Below are 21,240 nucleotides of genomic sequence, written 5' to 3' on the forward strand. Positions count from 1 at the left end.
TCTTGCTAGTGAGAGCTGTAAAGGGAGCTATCTGTGTGTAATAGTTCCTGATGAATTGCCAGTAATAATTGGCAGAACCCAAAAACCTCTGGGTTGCCTTAAGGCCGGTTGTGAGGCCATTTCAGAATGATATGTAATTTGAGTGGATCCATACAGAGACTGGAAACTAAAATGACGTAATTTGGGAAGTGAATCCTGTCACATTCGAATTTACACATCTCTAGCTTGCAAAATAATTGATTATCTCTCAGCCAACTCAAGCTGTCCAACTCACACCAAAGTATTCCCCTTCTGAGTAGCCCCACACTAAATATAAACATAAATTCAATCAGAATTTATACACAATCATTGCTATGCTTTTTAACTGGTACAGTATACTTGGTTGTAGGAAGCAACTTCCACTAACACCATTCATACATGTAAGTAAAGGATTCAGTATAGAGCTGCTCTTGGTACCTGTAGTGTCCAAGCCATGTTCCGACTTCGGCTGATAAATTCTTAAGTGTCAAAACACGTCAGCATGGTTAGTTTCAGAACGAGGTCTATGTTTTTTTTCCCTGTGCTGTGTCTGTGTGCTACCTCTCTCTCTCTTTTAGGTACATCTTTCTGTGCTTTTCACTCTTTGTACCATATTGAAGCTGTTCTGACGCAGCCCTAGAGCTGGAACAGGAGTTCTTGCAGCAGCCTAGATTTGGAACAGAGAGTTTGTCTTGCCTCTGGAGTCAGAGCTAGGTTAAATTAATCAGTCCAGGATTGGAGCTGGCAGACATAAAGCATTGTTGCTCCTAAGTAGTTTTGTAGAAACAGATTATTTCTCTACCAATTCCTCTACCCAGATTCCCCGGTTTAGGTAAAAGTGTCAGATCTCTAAAGATGTATTTCATTTTGCTTTAACTGGGTATGTGCAACTTCAATAAGCCAAGTAGTGGGTTGGAGGAGTAAGGGTCCATTTACATGTTTTGCTATTGAGATCAGTAAATCTTAGTTATGCCAATATTTCTCATTTTCCTCAGTATTAAAATTATTTACATTACCACAAAACTACAATAAAAAACAGGTTACAGAAATGTTCATAAATTAAAATTTTATAATGTTAAGAGTACTGTATGGCACTTACCTGAACCACCAAAAATAAGGATGTCAATCTGCTCCAGGGTATATACACAGAATGTATTGATTTGAGGAAAAAGACCCAATAGGGAGATGATGGGAAAACAACTTACAAGCACTGAAAATACAAACAAACAGGAAGATGCATTGCACAATTTAAGCAATAAATACATTAAATAAATACAATAAAACTAAACATCATTGACACATAAAATATTGTAATATGATTATAAGCACAACCAATGTTTAAAGGATTGTATAGTCATTTGTGTAAAATCCAATGTAACTAAAGCTTAGAAATTAAGTAGTAGGAAATGCAATGCCCATACCACAGGTGGCCAGTGATAGATGGCCAGCAAAACAAAATCCATGTCAACAGACAGCAGTAGAATTACAACTCTTAACTGTAATCAACATCATTTATTACTTTCTTCAGTGGACAAAGAGCTCAGATACAGAAAATATTCCACAAACTTGATTCCACTCTGATCACACAGACACAACAATCTCTAGTAGATGGATGTGTGACATTCTGCTTGAGCCATCTCTGGGTTTGGTTAGAATTAGAGATGGGGGGGCTCGGTTCCCCGAGATCCAAATCCATCCGAATTTCACCTATCCAAGTACCGAGCCGAGCAGGCTCGGTACTCTCCCGCCCATTCGGAATCTAAATCGAGGCAAAACGTCATCGCGACGTATTCGTATTTCTGAGCTCGGTTCTCGCGAGATTTAAAAAAGCATAAATACCAGCCTCCACAGAAATCCATTGCCATTTAACAGAGGGGGAGAGCAGGGTTAGGTCACAGGCTGTATTAGCGCAGTGAAAGAGCAATAATTGTACACCTTATTCTTTCTATTATTCTTTCATTTTGAATCTACCAATTGTTAGAGCAGGAAGAGAGGAGGATAGAGAAGGCTTATTTTTCAATTTTTTGCACTACAAGTGCTTTGGGGTCTCCCATATTCTCCAGTGTTTTACACTAATTTTTCTGGCTGTCACAAAAAGTCATATTTGTCAGCAGTAGCTATCTAATACAATATTTTGCACTACAAGTGCTTTGGGCTCATTAAAATGGATTAAAAGCAGTCCACATATGAGCAGAATCAACAAGCAGGTGCTGGCACCAGTCCTCATGGTAGTGTTCCCAGTACGTCATCTGGTAAAGCCGATGTAAAAGTACATAGTCTTTTTAAATCAGAAAAAAAAAAACACACACCCAAATTTTTTTTACCGTGTTGAAGCGAAAAAGAAGTGTAACTGAGGAAAAGTTAACTGCCGATAAAAAAAAAATTGCCAACATGCCATTCTACACACGCAGTGGCAAAGAAAGAATGAGGCCTTCGCCTTTCTCTATTAGTGCCAGATCAAAAAATGTTACTGAGCCTTCTTCTTGTACGGTCAATCTGTTAGTGTACCCATAAAGAAGGGCCCTTTCAGCAGTTCTGCTGATGTGTGCCAGAACAGCCCGAGTGTAGCCGGTGATACACAAATTGAAGATGCCACTTTGGAATTAGAAGAGGATGAGGGGGAGATTTGTGTAGGCTACGAGGGCGCTAATGAGGATGTTGATGAGGATGAGGTTGTTTGTGTAAGTACTGCACCAGTGGCAGCAGTTCTGGCACGTGACAAGAAAAAGGCCATTATCATGCCTGGGCATAAAACAAAAAAATCCACTTCTTATGTGTGGATTTATTTCTACCCAAATCCAGACAACAATTGTATAGCCATTTGTAGTGTATGTCAAACCACAGTCAGTCGAGGGAGGGACCTTAACCACCTTGGAACCTCGTCTATGTTACGCCATTTGACGAGAGTTCATGGCAAAGTGTTGGGAAAAGCTGAAAGTTCTTCCAAAAAAATTACAATCACTCCATTATCAGCTAGGACCCTTCGCTCACCGACATCCCAACGGCTACAAAATACACCCACAACACCATCCTCATTAATATCCTTAGTAACGCTCGGAGTTAGCACTGCATCCCACTTAGTAAGGCTTGATGACTCCTGTACTAGAATTGATTCCTCTGAAGAAAGCGTTAGTCCCACTGCTGCTGCTGTTGCTGCTGATGGGGCAAATCGTCAGCCCAGAGGAAGGCCAAGAAAAAGAGCAGTACTACATTTCAACAATTAACTGTGAAACAATCATTTGCTAGGGGAAGCAAATATGACTGTCACACTTCTGGTATCACAAACGGAACCCAATAGCCAGGTATTTCTTAATTCAACAGGATTTATTTTGGTATATAAATAAATCTCCAGTGTCCAACAAATAAAGTCCAAAATAACAAGAGGATAAAGGTCTGGTATAAGTATCAAGTACTGGTAGTCCAAATCACAAGGAAGCAAGGTTCTGTGGAAGCATCTGGTTCAGATACAAACACAATACTCGTGCAAAGGCTTCATAACAGGAAGTGCCTTTTCTAGGCCCAACCAGGAAATGGGATCCAAGATGGAATCTTCATGAGACAGTCCCGGCCATTTTGGATAAGGGCTATTGTAAGGGCACGATCATAACAGAGATCCAAGATGGAAACTTCATGAGGCAATCACGGCCATCTTGAATGAGGGCAAATCTAAGGGCAAATACATAACAATGACAGCAGTCACCCAGCCGCCAAGCGAATCACAGACGCTATGGCTGCAATGTTAGTGTTAGATCTGCGTTTAATATCCAAAATAAACGCAGCTGGTTTTTCACAGTTAATAAAGCTATTTCACAACTATACCAAAAAGTGTGTACAAATGTAGAGATTGCGCTGAAAAATGCCATTCTGCCCAATGTCCTCTTAACCACAGATATGTGGAGAAGTGGAAGTGGGCAAACCAAAGACTATATGACTGTGACAGCCCACTGGGTTGGTCATTCGCCTTCATCTGCAGGAACAGCAGCAGCATGTACACCACTACGTAACATTTGTCGCAGGCAGGCCACTCTTTGTATCACAGGCTTCACTAACAGGCATACAGCTGACAATTTGTTACGCAAACTAAGTTATGTGATTGATACATCATCATCATTTATTTATATAGCGCCACTAATTATGCAGCGCTGTACAGAGAACTCATTCACAACAGTCCCTGCCCCATTGGAGCTTACAGTCTAAATTCCCTAATATAGACACACACTCACACACAGACAGACAGGGAGACATACAAAGAGGGAGAGACTAGGGTTAATTTTGATAGCAGCTAATTAACCTACCAGTATGTTTTTGGAGTGTGGGAGGAAACCGGAGGACCCGGAGGAAACCCACGCAAACACATGGAGAACATACAAACTCCACACAGATAAGGCCATGGTCGGGAATTGAACTCATGACCCCAGTGCTGGGAGGCAGAATTGCTAACCACTACGCCACTGTGCTGCCACATGGCTTATACCACTTGGACTCTCCCCAGGATATGTCATTTCTGATAACGCCAACAATATAGTGCAAGCATTACAGCTGGGTGAATTCCATCACATTCCCTGTTTTGCTCACACCACCAACTTGGTGGTGCAGAGCTTTGTTAGAAATAACTGTGAGGTGCAGGAGATGCTTTCGGTGGCCCGTAAAATTTCAGGCCATTTCAGGCATTCTGCCACAGCATGTAGGAGATTGCAGCAGCTCCAAGAACAGTTTAACTTGCCCTGCCACCAACTTAAGCAAGAGGTGGTAACTAGGTGGAATTCCACCCTGTACATGCTTCAGAGGATGGAGGAACAGCGCAAAGCAATCCAAGTGTATTGCACAAGCCATGACACTGGGAAAGGAAGGGGGATGTATTTCACTCTTGCCCAGTGGGGAATCCTTTCAGTGCTGTGCAAGGTGCTGAAACCATTTGAAGTTGTGACGTGTGAAGTGAGTGCAGACTCTGCTAGCTTGAGCCAAGTCATTCCTTTAATTAGACTATTGGAAAAGCAGCTTGAGAAACTGAAGGAGGAGATGAAAGCAAGCAATTCCGCAAAGTATGCTGGCCTTGTAGATCAAGTACTTAATTCGCTTCACAATGATCCTCGAGTTATTAAGATTTTGAACTTGGATCAGTACGTTTTGGCCACTGTGCTTGATCCAAGGTTTAAGACCTACATTGAGTCTTTGCTTCAAAATGAGCTAGATGTGAACTTTTGCAAGGAGCTATTGCTCAGCAAGTTGTCCGCTGAACTGGGCCTTGGCTTGACGACGTGTCCTCCTTCAGTTTCTCAAGCAGCTGCTGCTCGTAAAAAATTCAATTTCCCAAAATGAAGCAGGGAAGATGCAGGGGGCAGACCAGAACAGTTTAACATCTGGGCTGGTTTGAAGGATTTTTCCCAAAAATGTGTGACCTTGCCCATAACTCCATCCAATAAGAGTATTAACATGCAAAGGATGGAAGATGATTATTTTCAAGAGGTAATTGATATGGAAATGTCAGACAGTCCCTTTCCTTACTGGGAAGAAAAGCAGGCCATTTGAAAACCCATGTACAAACTTGCTTTGCAATACCTAAGCTGCCCACCCTCCAGTGTTGACTCTGAACGAGTATCCAGTACAGCCGGGAACTTAGTCAGTGATCGCCGTAGAAGGTTACTTCCAAAAAATGTGGAGAAAATGATGTTTATAAAAATGAACTACATCTTCCACGAGGAAGGCCTTCACCATCAAAGACATCCAAGCACTGACTGTTCTCTAATGGCGGATTCAAGCGGCGATAAATTGATAGTCTGTGATGATGACGTACACACTGATGAGGGTGAGGATGAAGATAACATCTTTTTGAAACTTTCTATTTAATTGTATGGTGCAATCTACCCCCAAAGAGGAAAGGGACTTGGGGCAGTTCTATATCACGCACCGTCTTGAAAGGCTGCTGTTTTGGCAATTTTTCATTAAGAGTGGGGTGTCATACACAGACTGACCTCAAACTGGCTTTATCCATTTCAATTAATATTGTACAGTCTATAACAGCTGAATTTTTTAGTATTTTCTACAAGTGGAGGGGGGCCTATAGAGACAGAAACCAAACTGCCTTTGTCCATTTCAATTTATATTGTACAGTCTATAACGGCTGAATTTTTTACTCTTTTCTACAAGTGGAGGGGGGCCTAGAGAGACAGAAACCAACCTGCCTTCGTCCATTTCTTTACATATTTAACTATAAGTGTAGGGTGTAATATACACCCAAAGACGATGGCTGCATTGCCAATATGCATAGATGGAGAGGGAGACAATCTGGTTTGTGTGTAGAATTAATGACGGCCTACCAGGAATTAAACTGTTTTTTTCATAATTATATAGCTTTACAATTACATTACTTATCCAAGAAACAAGTGAAGCACTAAATTCAGTTATTTTATGCCCAAAAACACTGATTTTTAAACAAAATTGCAAAACAAAACCAAATCCAAAACCAAAACACGCAAGGGCGGTTTGGCAAAACCAAAACACGACGGTAATCCAGATCCAAAAACAAAACCAAAACCAAAACATGTGGGTCAGTGAGCATCTCTAGTTAGAATACTAAAGACATCATCACCAGGATTTGCTTCCAGGTTTATAAGACGTAATTTAAAGACCACTAAATGCCATAACTGAAATGTTCAGATATGAACAAGGTATAGCACAATATGTTACTGCTATGGGGCTCAGCAGCAGTGGGGTACTATCCAAGAGGAAAAAAATAGGCCTTAAAGTATAGCTTAATATGGTTTCAGAACAAATTTATTCAGGCATTTATATGATTTGGAAAATAATAATTACTGCATATTGTATACAAGTTAACCCTTGCATAATACTCATGCATTCTAGTCAAATCAAGCTACTTAAGGTGTTAAAAAGGTTCTTGTCATGCATTTGGGCCTAGCCCAGGCCTCCTCAGGGGAAGAGCATTACTTCCCGACGCAAGTGCCCTTTTTTAACGTGGGTTTGTCCACATGTCACCACCTCCTCATTTTTCTCCATCACCTCATCCTTCATCTTCATCACCACATCCTTCATCAAGCTACTTAAGGTGTTAAAAACTCCCCACTGTCACCCCCGGCAACCACCAACCACTCCCAACTGTCACTTCTCCTTCAAGAAATATATAGGTCAGTGTATAACTCTGCCCAGCAGGTGGCGCTGCAGCTTGGTTTGGGTTTTTTTCCACACACGCCACTAGGCATTTATATAGTAGATAATACCAACCAATGTTTCAGATTGCTACTAATGTAATTAGTACTCTACCTTATTGAATACGGACTCGAGATGGAGCAGACAATTGTGGTGGCTTTAAAATGGAGTGTAGAGGGGCTTATTGCAGTTTTGCTATGGAATCCACACATTTCTAGTTACGCCCCAGGATATGAACCATGAAAGTGAAATACATTTTCAGTGTGTATCTGAATTTCCACAGCAGTTCTGTTCAAAATTTGAAATTGTACAAACCCAGTTCATTATAGACAGCTAACTCCCTCCCCTCATAGTATCATGAAAATAGTAAAGCTGATTTTGCAGGGATTTCAGTTGCAGTGACATTACTGGCCCTGCCCAGATATATGAAATTGCTAATCCACATAATGCATTCCTACAAATTAAGTTTGCTAAGCAGTCAAACACTGCAGTCTGCCTATTTAGTTAGAGAGGTACCTCCCTTTTAACCTGCTGTAGAGGAGTGAAAGAGAACATGATGGGCATATTTAGTTAAGTATAAATACTCCAGTTATGTCATATATTTATTCAACTCTGAATTCAACTTAGAATTTGATAATAGAGATGAGCAAACAACACTGTGTTTTGGTTTTATTTTTGGTGTTAGATTTGGTTTTAGCAAAACCAGTCTGGCATTTTGGTTTTGAAATATCAACCACAAATGTAAATTTGGTGAAACATTGTTTAAAAAAAAAGTAATAAAATCTTGTAATTTTGAAATGTTTTTGTACCTTCGTTAATATATATAAAATATACATTCATTTACACCTCTTAAGTATCAATATTGTGACTCTGAGCATGATTGGCGAAGGCTGCAGCAAGCTGACTGGCTGAAAATGTTACCTACATCCAATAAGTAACTATAGTTGACTTGTCCTTGGGTGCTTCAATTGATTCTTATGTTGTTCAATTTAGTCACAGGATTGTCACGACTGACGTGCTTGGTTTGTTCGGGCCGCCACAAAATGAAAAAAAAAAAAAACGTTTCCTGTACACCACCACTAGCTGCAGCAGCACCATCAAGACAACTCCATAAAACATGTGGTCTGGACCTCGATTATCACTCATTGTAAGCATTCCCCCACTGGTATGAAACAATACTAGGCCCAGTTTTTCTTAATAGTACAAAAAGATGGCATTCCTCGCCGCCCAAAACCACTCTAATGATGTAAATTAAACAGGACATGCGAATATTTTAACACACAAGTGAAAGGGAATGTCACTTTTGGTTTATTAAGGAACCCACAGAACAAGATTATGTATTTTGGTTCATGGTTAGTCTTCAGGCACAAAGTGGGCATCTTCCATCAATTTATCACTCTCATCCTTAATGTGAGCACAAATGTTCAAAGATCATCACCCACTGTAAGCTTGTGTCCACAGAAATCAACAGTTCAAATTTTGGGCTTGATTCGTTAAGGAACGCAAAGTGAACGCATTTTTAAAAACGGACAAAAAATGCACACAGTTATCCATGTATTCAACAGAGAGAGGATCTCAAGAAACTTTTCTAGTTGAATATGGGTGTAAGTATGTTCTGCCTATAAGGCACTTGCAATATGCAGACAGATATAACACATTGCACAATACGCATGTATATATAAAGTTACATCAGAATGCACAGATTAAAAACTTTTTTACTACATTAACACCTGTTAATAATAAAGTCATTAATGAAATAATATTAAAAAAAAAGTGTTGTTTTTTTTTTTTTTTATCATGAAGTAAATTTATCAGGATGTTATAAATATGTACTGTAAATAAAATGCATTTTTACAGTTGCACTTACACCAGACTTGTAGCTGGTGCAAGTGATATGGCTGAAAATCCCGTACCTGAGGGAACGCCCCTACTGCACACTGACTACGTGTATACGTCCCTTCCCTCTCCCGTTCTGCCCTTGAAATTGTTAGCTGTCAGAAAAGTCCCTTGCGCTTGAAGATGAATTGGATGACGTTGCGTTCACTGGTGTATAGTCCTTTTCTAAGCATGCACAGTACAATTTTACGGAAAATACAGCATGTATCGGCATTTACGTTCCGTAATGAACCAAGCCTTCTATGTCATTCTCTTTTTACAACTATATTCTTCAAATAGTTCACTTTGATAAATACAAGTTTTTCAACAGTTTTGGAAAGTAGGCTCCTGTTACAATCACTTACAATGTTGTCTTAATGGCAAGATACATGGGCATTTATTTTAAGCTTGACTAGACATCATAATAATTGGCAACATCAGTGTTCATATATTAATATTCTTCATATATTAAGTCATGTTTTTTTTGGCAGAAGCAGCAGAATACAGGAGAAGCCACAGGAGCCACTTGAGCTAACAACTTGCTCTCAAGAAGCATAAACATTTCATATGCCATAAACCTACGATCAAACATGGCTGCTAAAAGTTAGTGATCAAATTTCAATATGCTACAAACCCTAGGATCCTGGCAAAGCAAATAATGAACTTGTTTTCATAGACTCCTTTTTTCATAGACTGCTTTTCTAGTTTAATGAGTAGCATGACTTGACTATTTTAAAAGGGTTGCAAAAAATGGAAATTATTCTCCAGTATGCCGAAGTAAGTATATGATGCTTTACCTCAAGTTGCTGCAGCGTATACAAAGATGAACGGCACTTTTCAGTTGTTGGCATGACCGATTATATCTGTGTGCAGCTGCTGCGTGCAAACACCAAAAGTGGCCAGCAATTTTATGGACCCCAGCTAGGGTCTCTGGGCCATCATATTTATTGTGTGCAATGCATCCATCGTATGTTATGAAACTCGAGCACAGACACTATTAGTTTTGTTATCAAAAATTAGGAATCCTGAGCAGAGTCCAAAAGAGGTCAGCCATCTTCCTATGACAATCCTGAGTTTTTCCAACAGATTGACAGGAGTATGCTTCTTCATGAAGCCAGCAATACATAAAGTAGCTTGCTAGTGTATGACTCGTTATTGTGTTCTACTAGTACTATACTGAATGTTTAATGATGATGATACTTAAGGTGCTGCTGAGGATAATGATACTTGAGACACTACTACTGCTATTGCTGTATCAGCCTCTGAAATATCGATCTTAAAAGTCATAGAGCCCAGGATTATGGTGAGACCTAATTTGTTCTTCTTCAGCTTCTGAGTTCTTCTTCCGACTTTATAATGTGCCTGTTTTGAAGGTGACAGACCTTATACTGTAGTAAGATGTTAGAGAAATTCATCACAATCACTCATATCATGTTTTCGCCTAATGCTTTTAAAAGCCGTTGTTTGGATGAGATCATCAAGGATTTTATGGAGGGGCTCTGCCTGAGATTTTCTTCTTACACACATTCTAAAACTGACAACAGCAGAAAAGCCGTGTACTACAATATCAGCAAAATACATATCAAAATTACAATATTCTCATTTGAGCTGCCACCATAACAGCTGAACCTACAAGGAGGTGCAAATCAGCCACTGCCACACAATATTGTTTAACGTTTATTTTATTTGCTCTCTGATTATTTTTCTGTTTTCTCAAAGTATTATAAATTTATCTTGCGCTTGCTTGTTCTGTGCGTGCTCTGCTAGAGCCATATGTCTATATGTTGTTCTGTTCTCCCACCCACTGTTTTGTGGCTTGCTCTGACACAATATTTATTTAATCAATTTTAACTGAACTGAAATCAACAACTGTCTTCAGCAATGATGTTTTGCTTTGCCACTGACACACACACAATATTGTTTAATATAATGTGAGAAGATATTAAACTTAGTCATCAATTAGTTAAATAACAGTACAACTAGTAATCATGTTGACTGGAACAGTTTTGTTCTTTGATTACTTTTTTCCAGAGTATCACTCATTTATTTTAAATAGTGTTTGCTTAACTTTTGGTTTGCTGCTGCATTAACTATGCTACATTAACAGGTCACTTTAAGAATAATTATTTTTAAAACAGCCTGCTAAATAGTTAACCTAGTGAAGTGACACATAGAAATAAATGGAGCAATATACTGTAAAGCACTAATGTTGATCTCACAAATGAAGATGAAGTATCTACTCACTTCTTATCTTCCTACTCTACCTCCTGTCATCTTGATCCTATATCCTTACACATTGATAAGATTCCTGTCTGCTGTGCTCATTCCACCTCTAACTAAAATCTTTAATCTCTCTCTCTCTACTGGTATCCTCCCATCAATTTACAAGGATGCAGTGATTACAAATATTATGAAAAAACAAAATTGTGACCCAAACTCTCTTTCAAATTACCATCCCATCTCTCAGCATCCATACCCTTCCAAGCTTCTAGAGAGACTTTCCTACACTCGCTTCATATGCTTCTTTTTGGCAAACAACCTATTGGATCCTCTTCAGTCAGGGTTTCGATCTCAACACTTCACAGAGACTGCATTGAATAAGGTTGTCATTGATTTGATCACTGCTAAAAAACAAAGGCCATTATGCTCTTCTAATTTTTCTGGGTCTCTCTACAGCATTCAACACTGTTGACCACTCTCTTCTCATACGATTGCTACAATCCCTAGGTCTTCAAGACACTGTCCTATCCTGGTTCTCATCCTACCTTTCTAATTGCTCTATCTGTGTTAATTTCTCTGGATACATCTCTGCTCTGCTTCCTTTATCAGTGGGAGTACCACAAGGCTCAGTACTAGGTCCTCTGCTGTTTTTTATCTATACCAGTTCTCTTGGAAAATGAATAAGCTTCTTTGGATTTCAATATCATCTCTATTTGGATGATACCCAAATTTATCTATCCTATCCTGATCTCTTGCCATCTGTATTGTCCCGCGCTACTGACTGTCTTTCTGCCATTTCATTTTGGATGTCCTCTTGCCAACTGAAACTCAGACAGTCTCACTGAAACAAAACAAAATTCTTAATTTAACATTCAATACATAAAATAATATAGACTCACCTATAATTTGATCTCTTAAAGTTTGGAAACATTCTGGAGAAAATAAACGAAATCCATACAATGTGGGCAATTGCAGAGTTGTGTCTTTAGATCCAGCATCCATTAACAAAATAAGTCCACATAAAATACAAAAATAAACTGGTCTGCTGTATTTAATTATTTGGTTGTGTCCCTGCAAAAAGAAAACATGTATTAGTAAGAATGCAATTTAAAGAAAAGTTTTCAGGCTTTAAGGATTTATTTGTGAAGAAAAATTAAATATATTTAAAGAATATTATACAATAGAATATGCTAGTATGCAAACAAAAAATAACAAAATATGCAAAAATAATTTATAAATGAAACTATAGGAAAATATTTTGAAACAAGAAGAAATGTATTATAATATATATTTTCCACTGCCAGATACAATCATTGTAGTTGAGTAATCAGCTCAATTCCACTGAATCCAAGTACATTATAGAGTAAGTTGCCTATTGGCCAGGCTGACATACACATCATAGTTCTTTGCAGCCATTGCACAATATATAGATAATTATATTGGTAATTGTACAATAGAGAGTCCTTTCATTGTTGGTCAGTGTACAATATATAGTTATGCCCCTGGTGACCACTGCACAATATCCAACACAGCCCCTATTACCCAGTGCACAATATATTCAGTGAATGGAAGGAAATTAAAATGTTACCAGCAAACAGAAGAGGCATTCACATTCAGAATTCAGTGGGGGAAAGATATGGAGATCAGTCTTGCAGCAGCATTTAGAATGCATTGAAGTGTGGATATATGGTGTTGGGAATGCCAGATAGCAGGAGGTTGCAGTAGTCAAGCCAGGAGATGATGAGAGAATGGATAAGTGTTTTGGTAGCATGTTGAGTAAGAAAAAGGCGCATTCTGACAATGAGAGTCTGGATGTGAGGAACAAAGCAGAGGGCGAATCAAGTGCAAACTTAAGTATGACACCAATGCAGCGGGCTTGGGACACTGAGGGAATTGTAGTGGTAATGTCAGTGAAGGAGATTTGAGGGGGGTATTGATTCTGGCAGGAGGGAAGATAAGAAGCTCTATTTTGGACATGTTGAGCTTTAGGTAGCATTGGGCAATTCATGTGGACATAACTGAAAGACAGTTGGTTACACAAGATAGTAGAGGAAGCGAGAAGTCAAAGGAAGAGATATAGATTTGGGTGTCATCATAATAGAGGTGATACTAGAGGCCGATTAAGTGAATTAATGCCTCAAGAGAATAGGTGTACTATGAAAAAACTAAAGGGCCAAGAACAGAGCCTTGTGGGACCCAAAAATATAGTGGGAGTGGAGGGGAGGATGTGCCAGAGGTAGAAACACTAAAGGAGTGGTTTGACAGGTAGGAAATGAACAGGAAAGAACTGTGTCACAAAGGCTAATAGAGTAAAGTGTGTTTAGGGGAAGAGGGTGATCAACAGTGTCAAAAGCTGCAGAGAGGTCCAGAAAGAATAAGAATAGGAATAAGTATAGAGAAACGACCCTTAGACTTTGCAGTAAGTAGATAATCAATCAATTTGGTGAGAGCAGTTTTCAGTGGAAAATTGGGGACAAATGCCTGAATGCAGAGAGTCGAGAATGGAGTGAGAGGAGAGAAAGCGAAACAGGCATTTGAATAAAAATCGCTCAAGTAGTTTGGAGGCAAAGGCGAGGAGAGAAAAAAGTCGGTAGTTGGAGAGGCTGGATAAAGAGATGGTTTCTTTAGTATTTGTGAGATGAGTGCATGTTTAAAGGAGAATGGAAATGTGCCAGTGGAGAGACATGCTGAGGAGGTGAGCTAGAGGTGGGCATGCAGTGCAGCAGAGAGAGCAGAGAAGTTAGGAGGGAATAGGGTGAGATGTTGAGATGAGTGTAGAATGAAGTAAGGGTGGATTGGGGAGTGTAGGTAAAGGTGGGTAGAGGGGGTGGAGTGTGTGCGGAATTTGGCATGAGGAATTTTCTTGTCTAATTGTGTCGATATTGTCTAGAGGTAGTTGGTAAAATCATGGGTTGTGTGGGAGGAACGGGGGGAGGTGCAGGTGGGCAGAGAAGTGAATTGAAGCTGGCAAAAAAGGGCGACGTGAGTTAGAAGACTGAGTGGATATTAGAGATTTGAACAATGCTTGTTTGACAATTGAATGGGCAGTGCTGTAAGATGAAAGGATGACTTTATAGTGGGGAAAATCTGAATAGGAATGAGATATCTTCCAGTGGCACTGTGATGTGTGGGAGCACTTTACAGGTAGCGTGTCTGTTTGGTGTGCCATGGTTGTGCTTTGGTTTGTTGTAGACTGAATGGAGTAGCTGGAGTTGCATTGTCTAGGGCTGAAGGGAGTATTTTGTTGTAGAATGAGGCGGCCTGATTAGGACAGGACAATGCAAACATAGGAGAAAATAGTTGTTTTACTGAAAATGAGAAGTTGATTGGGTTAAGAATACTTAGGTGTTGTTGTGTATGTGTGGATTTGGGTGCAGGGGAGAGGCGATGAGGTAAGGTGAGGCTGAAGGAAAGGAGGTTGTGGTTGGAGAGTGGGAATGATAAGTTGGTAAAACTAGAGATGGAGCAGTAGTGGGAGAAGACAAAGTCAATGGAGTGTCCATCACAGTGGGTGGGAGATGATGTGGTCCACTGGGAGAGACCAAAGGAGGGGGTAAGTGAAAGAAGTTTAGTGGCAGAAGAGACAGTGGGATTATCAATGGGAATGTTGAAATCGCCTAGTTTGAGAGTATGCAGGTTAAAGAATAGGAAATAAGTGAGCCAGATCACAAGGTTGTCAAGGAATTGGTAAACTGGACCTGGGGGGCGATAAATGACAGCAACATAAAGGTGGAGATGATAAAATGGACGGACAGTGTGGACTTTAAAGCAAGAAAATGAAAGTCAGGTTTTTCTTTGTCCTTTTCTTGCTATCTTTAAATTGATGCCTTTGTTTACTCATACAATCAAATAAAGTCTTGGATGAGTTTGGAACAGTCATTTGGTGCTGCTTCAGATTGGCTGTCCCCATTTCAGCAATGTGTCTCTGGCACTGAATGAGCAATGTCCTTTAGGTGACATGTGGGCTCTCATATTTTAGCTCTGTGCCTTTGGCTGACATGAGTAGTGTATAGTCACATGCCCTAATATCATCACTTAAGAGTAATGTGTTCTATTGTAAAAAGAGCATTGGCTAATGTGTCCCGGTTTCAAATCTGGAGTGTTGGCAAATATAGAAGTATGGGATTGGGCAAATCAGTAATTAGTGACATCAATAATGATGCAACTTACCATGTAATTTTATGTTTTCAAAAGAAAATCCTTCCTTGTGGGGCTGCACACATCCTTAGCAGCCCAGTTTATCAGCACCATAAAAGTGATTTTAATTAAAATGTCCATTTAATTTTCTGCTCTTTTCTTAAATTAAGAATTTAGAGACAATATAATTGTATTATTTAAAATCAAATTTTATACATTTGAACCACACTTAACATAAACAATCAGCCTCTAATGTTTAAAGTCAGACAAAATCACCCCCTCTCACATGAATGTATAATGGCTAGTCAGAAAGTCTCTAGTCCAGTACACAAAGGGGCAGTGTTGGACTGGCCCAGCGGGGTCCCAGGGAGATACCCGGTGGGCCCCAATGACCCCGTCCCCTTTCACTAGGGCAAATATCGGCAAATATCAGGGCAGGACGGATGTGAATGACAAAATATTCGCTGTACAGTGCAGCAAAATTGGTGCTACTATATAAATTGATGATGTAAGTCAGTTTGTGCGTATCAGAGTGCATAAGTCAGTGTGTATGACAAATGTGTGTATGAGAGAAGTGGTGTTAGTCAGTGTGCATGAGAAATGCATTAGGATGTGTCAGTGTGCATGAGAAATGTATTAGTGTGTGTCTGTGCACTCAGTATATAGAAAAATCCAGATTAGTGTGTGTCCGTGTATATGAGAAATGTATTAGTGTATGACTGTACGTTACTATTGATTTAACATCTGGGCTGGTTGGAAAGGTGGGGCTAGAGTTTTCACTCATGGCTCGTGTCTTCATATTTCTTTTAGCTATCCTTTTTTCCCAAACAGGAGCCCAACATTCCAGGATTGAGACAAGCAACTAATGAGCCTAAGACACCAGGAAGTGAAAGCTGAAAGAACAGGTAGGAGAGAGCAGGATAGCTGCCAACTGTTCTGATTCTCGTGGGACAGTGCTGATTTTGGGTGACTATTCCTCTTTGTACCAATCTAGAGGCTGGGGCCCAGACTGTGCACTTTTTTCATATACTGCATTTTTATATGCTACAATAAGGCACTAGCCATGTTCTCAGTGGGCTGACAATGCCCCCTCTAGTCACACACTCAGGTGGCTGGCCCCTAACAACCCCTCTGGTGAGCCCCTACTATGACATTCCCCGATGGGCCCTTCATATTCCAGTCCGACACTGCCAATGGGTAAATTTATCAAGCTGCGAGTTTGAAAAAGAGATGTTGCCTATAGCAACCAATCAGGTTCTAGTTATCATTTATTTAGTACATTCTACAAAATGACAGATAGAATCTGATTAGTTGTTATAGGCAACAGCTCCACTTTTTTAAACCTGCAGCTTGATAAATTTACCCTCAAGAGTTTTGGAAACCCAGTTTTCACTAACCAAAGTCACTAGACCCTAGGCTGATCAAAGCTGCACTCATAGTTTTTAATACACAATTCCAGGAAAAACAGATGGTATTTGACCCCTTCCCCAGCACTTTTCATAGGTACCATGGTTACAGTGATTGCTATAGAAACAAAAGGGACCTGCCTCAGAGTTGGCTACTACCCCATTATTCCAGGATCCCTGTTTCATGGACTAAAGGTCCACAATACATCAATCCTCTATGTGCTATATACCATGTTTTAGGGTGAAGTTTTTTCCACCCTTAAACCTTTGGGGATGATATGTTCTGCCTGGTATTGCTCTAACACCTTAATACTAAAAGAAAGAAATAATGACCTCAAACAATTGGAAGAAAATATAAATAATCTACAAATATTGATCAATCCCTTTATGGATTTGGAAGACTATAAAGAACATGAGGAAAGGATTATTTTGAAGATCGACAAAAATACAAAAGAGTTGATACACAAAAAACAAAAAAAGTTAAATAGAGATAGAATCGGTACGGTGTAGTGTGGACCCTGAAACCTGAGTTCTGTTTGTGACACCATTGAAGGAGGCTCTTAGTGTAAGGAGACCCGTTTTTCAAGACCCATATATTATATATGCAGACCATCAGTCATCTCTAGTGAGCAGCCATTTCTTATTCTTTCAGGACACACGTTAAAAAGGAAAATATTACTTTTTATATTACTTTTTCATTTAAATATATTTTAATGATGATGTAAAATAAATATATGTTTAAAAAGATAATGCACTATGGGACTTTTTTGTCTCTCTTTTTCTCTCTCATTATATGAAATCTGAACTTCATTGAATGAAAACACTAAAACTGAACATATTTTGTGAAAACAACATGTCTGATTAACTATGAGGACTATGTCTAAATAAGACTACTACTCCATAGTACTTTTAAGAACCTTATCTCTTATGTGCAATATATCTCAATTTATATTGTAGCACCATTAAATGTGATATTTAAATTAGCTGTCCTGTATATATAGTTTAACTTACATGAACTGGTGATGCAGGATCCGGCTGCACACTCTAAAATAAAGAAAATGATTGAATAAAGTACAATCTGTATATAGGGCTAATATTTCTAAGCAGCAATGACATAATATTAAAATGCATATTTTAATGAAAAATAAACCCGGCTGAAAAGAGAAGGCCTGAATGTGAACAATAGTAACAATTTATATATATTTTTATGAACAGATTTTAATTATTGTATTTAAATAAAATGTATAAATTGTAATTATTTCACATTACTATCTTTATATTGTCTCTGAATGGTAGTTTACATAGTTAGTAATGCAAGCCAGCATGATATTGGCTTTAATGATGGTGGATTCTCCAGTGTTCTCCCTAGGACCTACTTCCCGGGTGCTCCACCAAGCTGTTTTTACTTGCCACCCGGCTCTTAGAGCCCAACAGAGTCCTATTGTAATATAATAAACCATTGTTTTTCCTATAACATGCACTATGTGAGCACTACAACCAGCATAATGTGTTATACCACAGGTATGATTAGTCCTGGCAGGTGTGGGCAAAAATCTCCAACATTTTTCATTATTATTGCAAAATATTACACTGCCCCCACCCGGCTGCTTCTTAATGCCACCCGGCAGGCCAAATTTTCTAAGGAGAACACTGCTTCTCACCACAAGTACTATGCAGATATGTCCTACTCTCATACCTTACATAAAAAAATGTTTCCAGTATTTATAAACATTACTGTGTCTAATAGAAATCCAGTGTACAGAATGAGAAGCTTAACAAAAGTAGAAGCTAGCAATTTTTAATGCCAAGTTCTGTAAATGTAACAGTCACTAAACAGAGAAAAGGTGAACCTGAATCACTACTAAATATCATAATGAAAACAATTTTGCTATTTAAAACACATATAAATTGCTGTTTGACAACACACTTATAATTCAGTAATGAAACAATATTGCTTTCAATTTTCAAAAGCTTTATGGTGTGCAGTGGGTGGTTGCAATGTTCACTGCTGGTGGGTACAGTGTACATTCTAGGACCTCATCATTTGTCAGAATCAAACATCAGAATTAGACTGGACATCACAGCTTATTAGGCTCAAACATCACTTACTGGTAATACTTATTGTGAATAGCTATTATGAGAAATGACTTGTCATGAATGGCGAGTGATGAGGCACAAGTAATGTTTGATTAGTAGTTAGTAATTACAGAGGAGAGTTGTTTTGCACACACTGCTTTTTATAGTAGATATGTTGAAGACTGTAGGTCTGATTTAGAGGTAGGTGTAAATCCAGCTAGAAGCTAGAATGTTTCCCCTTAGCAAAACCATGCTGCACTGTAGAAAGGGGGGTGGGTGGTATTTAAAATGTGTGGACAGATTTAGATTTGGGAGTCTGAAATATCCTAGCTCAACTCTAAATTGCAGTGTTAAAATAAAATATTTGTATGCTACATGCAGGCAGCAGGTGAAGACGACATCCTCAGCTCCATAGACTGGGAGTGTGGCACAATCCCACTGCAACAATGACACATACTTGCCAACTCTCCCTGAATGTCAGAGAGACGCCCTGAAATAGGGGCGATCTCCCTCACTCCCTGAAGAGACTGGCATTCTCCCTGATGCTGAGTCAGTATAAGACATGGTTGGCTCTGCCATCTGTGGCATGATGACACAGTTCAGAAATTGTGTCTTATGTCCATGTATTGATGCCTATGGAGGTGGCCATTTTCATTGAGACCAAGATTTAATCAAAGACTGACAGGTAAAACAACATGACTTCAGTAAAGGAGACAGAAATGTAAAAGACTCGTCAGTCTCTAGAGATTCATTAGCTGATTTTTTTTAACGCATAGTTGCCTACTCTCCCGGAATATCTGGGAGACTCCTGCATTTCTGGGAGACCACCTGGGCTCCCAGGAGAGCAGGGCAACCTCCCGTTTCTCAACCCTGCAATAGATAAGTGGTAGGGGGTCTTAATGACGCAAATATAACGTCAACTTAGCCCCGCCCCCTGCTGTGATTGGCCAAAATTGTGACAATGGGGCCAAAATGACGCGATTCATCAAGCCCCGCCCCCGCACGCCCACCTTCCCCGGGATTTCCCTGGAGCCAACGAGGAAAAGTTGGCAAGTATGCACTGACATAGAGGAGCAGCAGCTAGCAGCTTCACATGTAAGAAGTTGCTGACTGCTTCTCCATCAGCAGCTACAGCTCTGTGTGGGGGCACCACAGTGTATAAATGACATTATTATTATTATTATTATTATTATTATTATTATTAATAACATTATTATGCTTATATACAGCGCCGCACAGATTACAAACAATAGACTTAACAAGATAAACAGCACAGAACAATAAATAAGTACTACTTAGACTAAAAAGGCTCCAAACAATACCAGTAATAAGTGTTGAGACAAAAGGGAAGAGGGCCCTGCTCGTGAGAGCTTACATACTAAAGGGCGAGAAAAAAGACAGTAGGTACACGATGGAGTCAGTGGAGCTGATCAGGCGCAATGGGAGCATGTACAGGGACAGGGGAGGAGGGAGGTGAGAAAAACAAGCAAGGAACATTATGTAAGTTTAGTAAGTAAGCAACTAATTAAGAAAATAGTTAAGTAACTAAAGATGTGGGTAGGAAATGGTGGTTACCCCACCACCAACTTTGCACCCAGCTCTGCTCCCTTTAAACAACAGTTTAAAAAAGAAAACACTAACTACAACTCAAAAACATATTTTGTTTTAATATTACAAACAAATTACAATATTTAGTCAGTTATTAACATTTAAAGATAAAACAAAATCACAAATACAACTAAGTAGCATAAATGAGTGAAAGTAAAAAAACAAAACAAACCTTAAAACCATAAGGGACTCAGACAGATTGTAGCAAAAGACATGACAAGGATGTATGAGAGAAAGTAGGAGCAACTGGAATAAAATGAAGATGGTGAGCAAAGAAAGAGGAGGTAGTGGACAAGATGTTCAAAAGTGGGTTGGATAGGTGAGCATGGAGAGATGGCTTTTGACGGAGTGTTTGAAGGATTGTAAGTTGGGGGAGTCTGGTGAGGCAGGGTAAGGAGTTCCAATGGTGGGGGGGCAGCATGAAAGAGTTTTGAAGGTGGAAGGAAGTAATGAGAGGTGAAGAGAGGCGTAAGTCAGAGATAGGGTCAGAGATATAAGGGAGCTATGTCTCGGTGAGGGCTTTGTAAGTGATTGTGATTTGCTTGCACTGAATTCCAGAATAAATAGTAAAGGGATTTACGGAGATGAGCAGCAGAAGAGGAGCAACGGGAGAGGAAAATGAGCGTAGCTGCAGCATTCTGGATGGATTGAAGGGGGAAAGGTGAAAGTCAGGAAGGGCAGTAAGAAGGAAGTTGCAGTAGTCAAGATGAGATATGAGCATATGGACCAGGATTTT

The 21,240-nt window shown here is 39.4% G+C and overlaps 1 protein-coding gene across 1 annotated transcript in view; it reads right to left on the reverse strand.

Annotated features, from left to right (window-relative positions):
* Nucleotides 1-21,240, reverse strand: part of PCNX2 (pecanex 2) — a 433,517-nt gene that overhangs the window by 276,801 nt on the left and 135,476 nt on the right. Inside the window, exons 12-14 of the mRNA XM_075203493.1 lie at nt 17,832-17,864; nt 12,177-12,348; nt 1,118-1,228 (exon numbers count right to left, since the gene is read on the reverse strand). Coding sequence (XP_075059594.1) covers nt 1,118-1,228; nt 12,177-12,348; nt 17,832-17,864 — 316 coding nt within the window. The remainder of the gene's footprint in view (nt 1-1,117; nt 1,229-12,176; nt 12,349-17,831; nt 17,865-21,240) is intronic.

The sequence above is a fragment of the Mixophyes fleayi genome, chromosome 3 (assembly GCF_038048845.1).
Source record: "Mixophyes fleayi isolate aMixFle1 chromosome 3, aMixFle1.hap1, whole genome shotgun sequence".
Lineage (NCBI taxonomy): Eukaryota > Metazoa > Chordata > Amphibia > Anura > Limnodynastidae > Mixophyes > Mixophyes fleayi.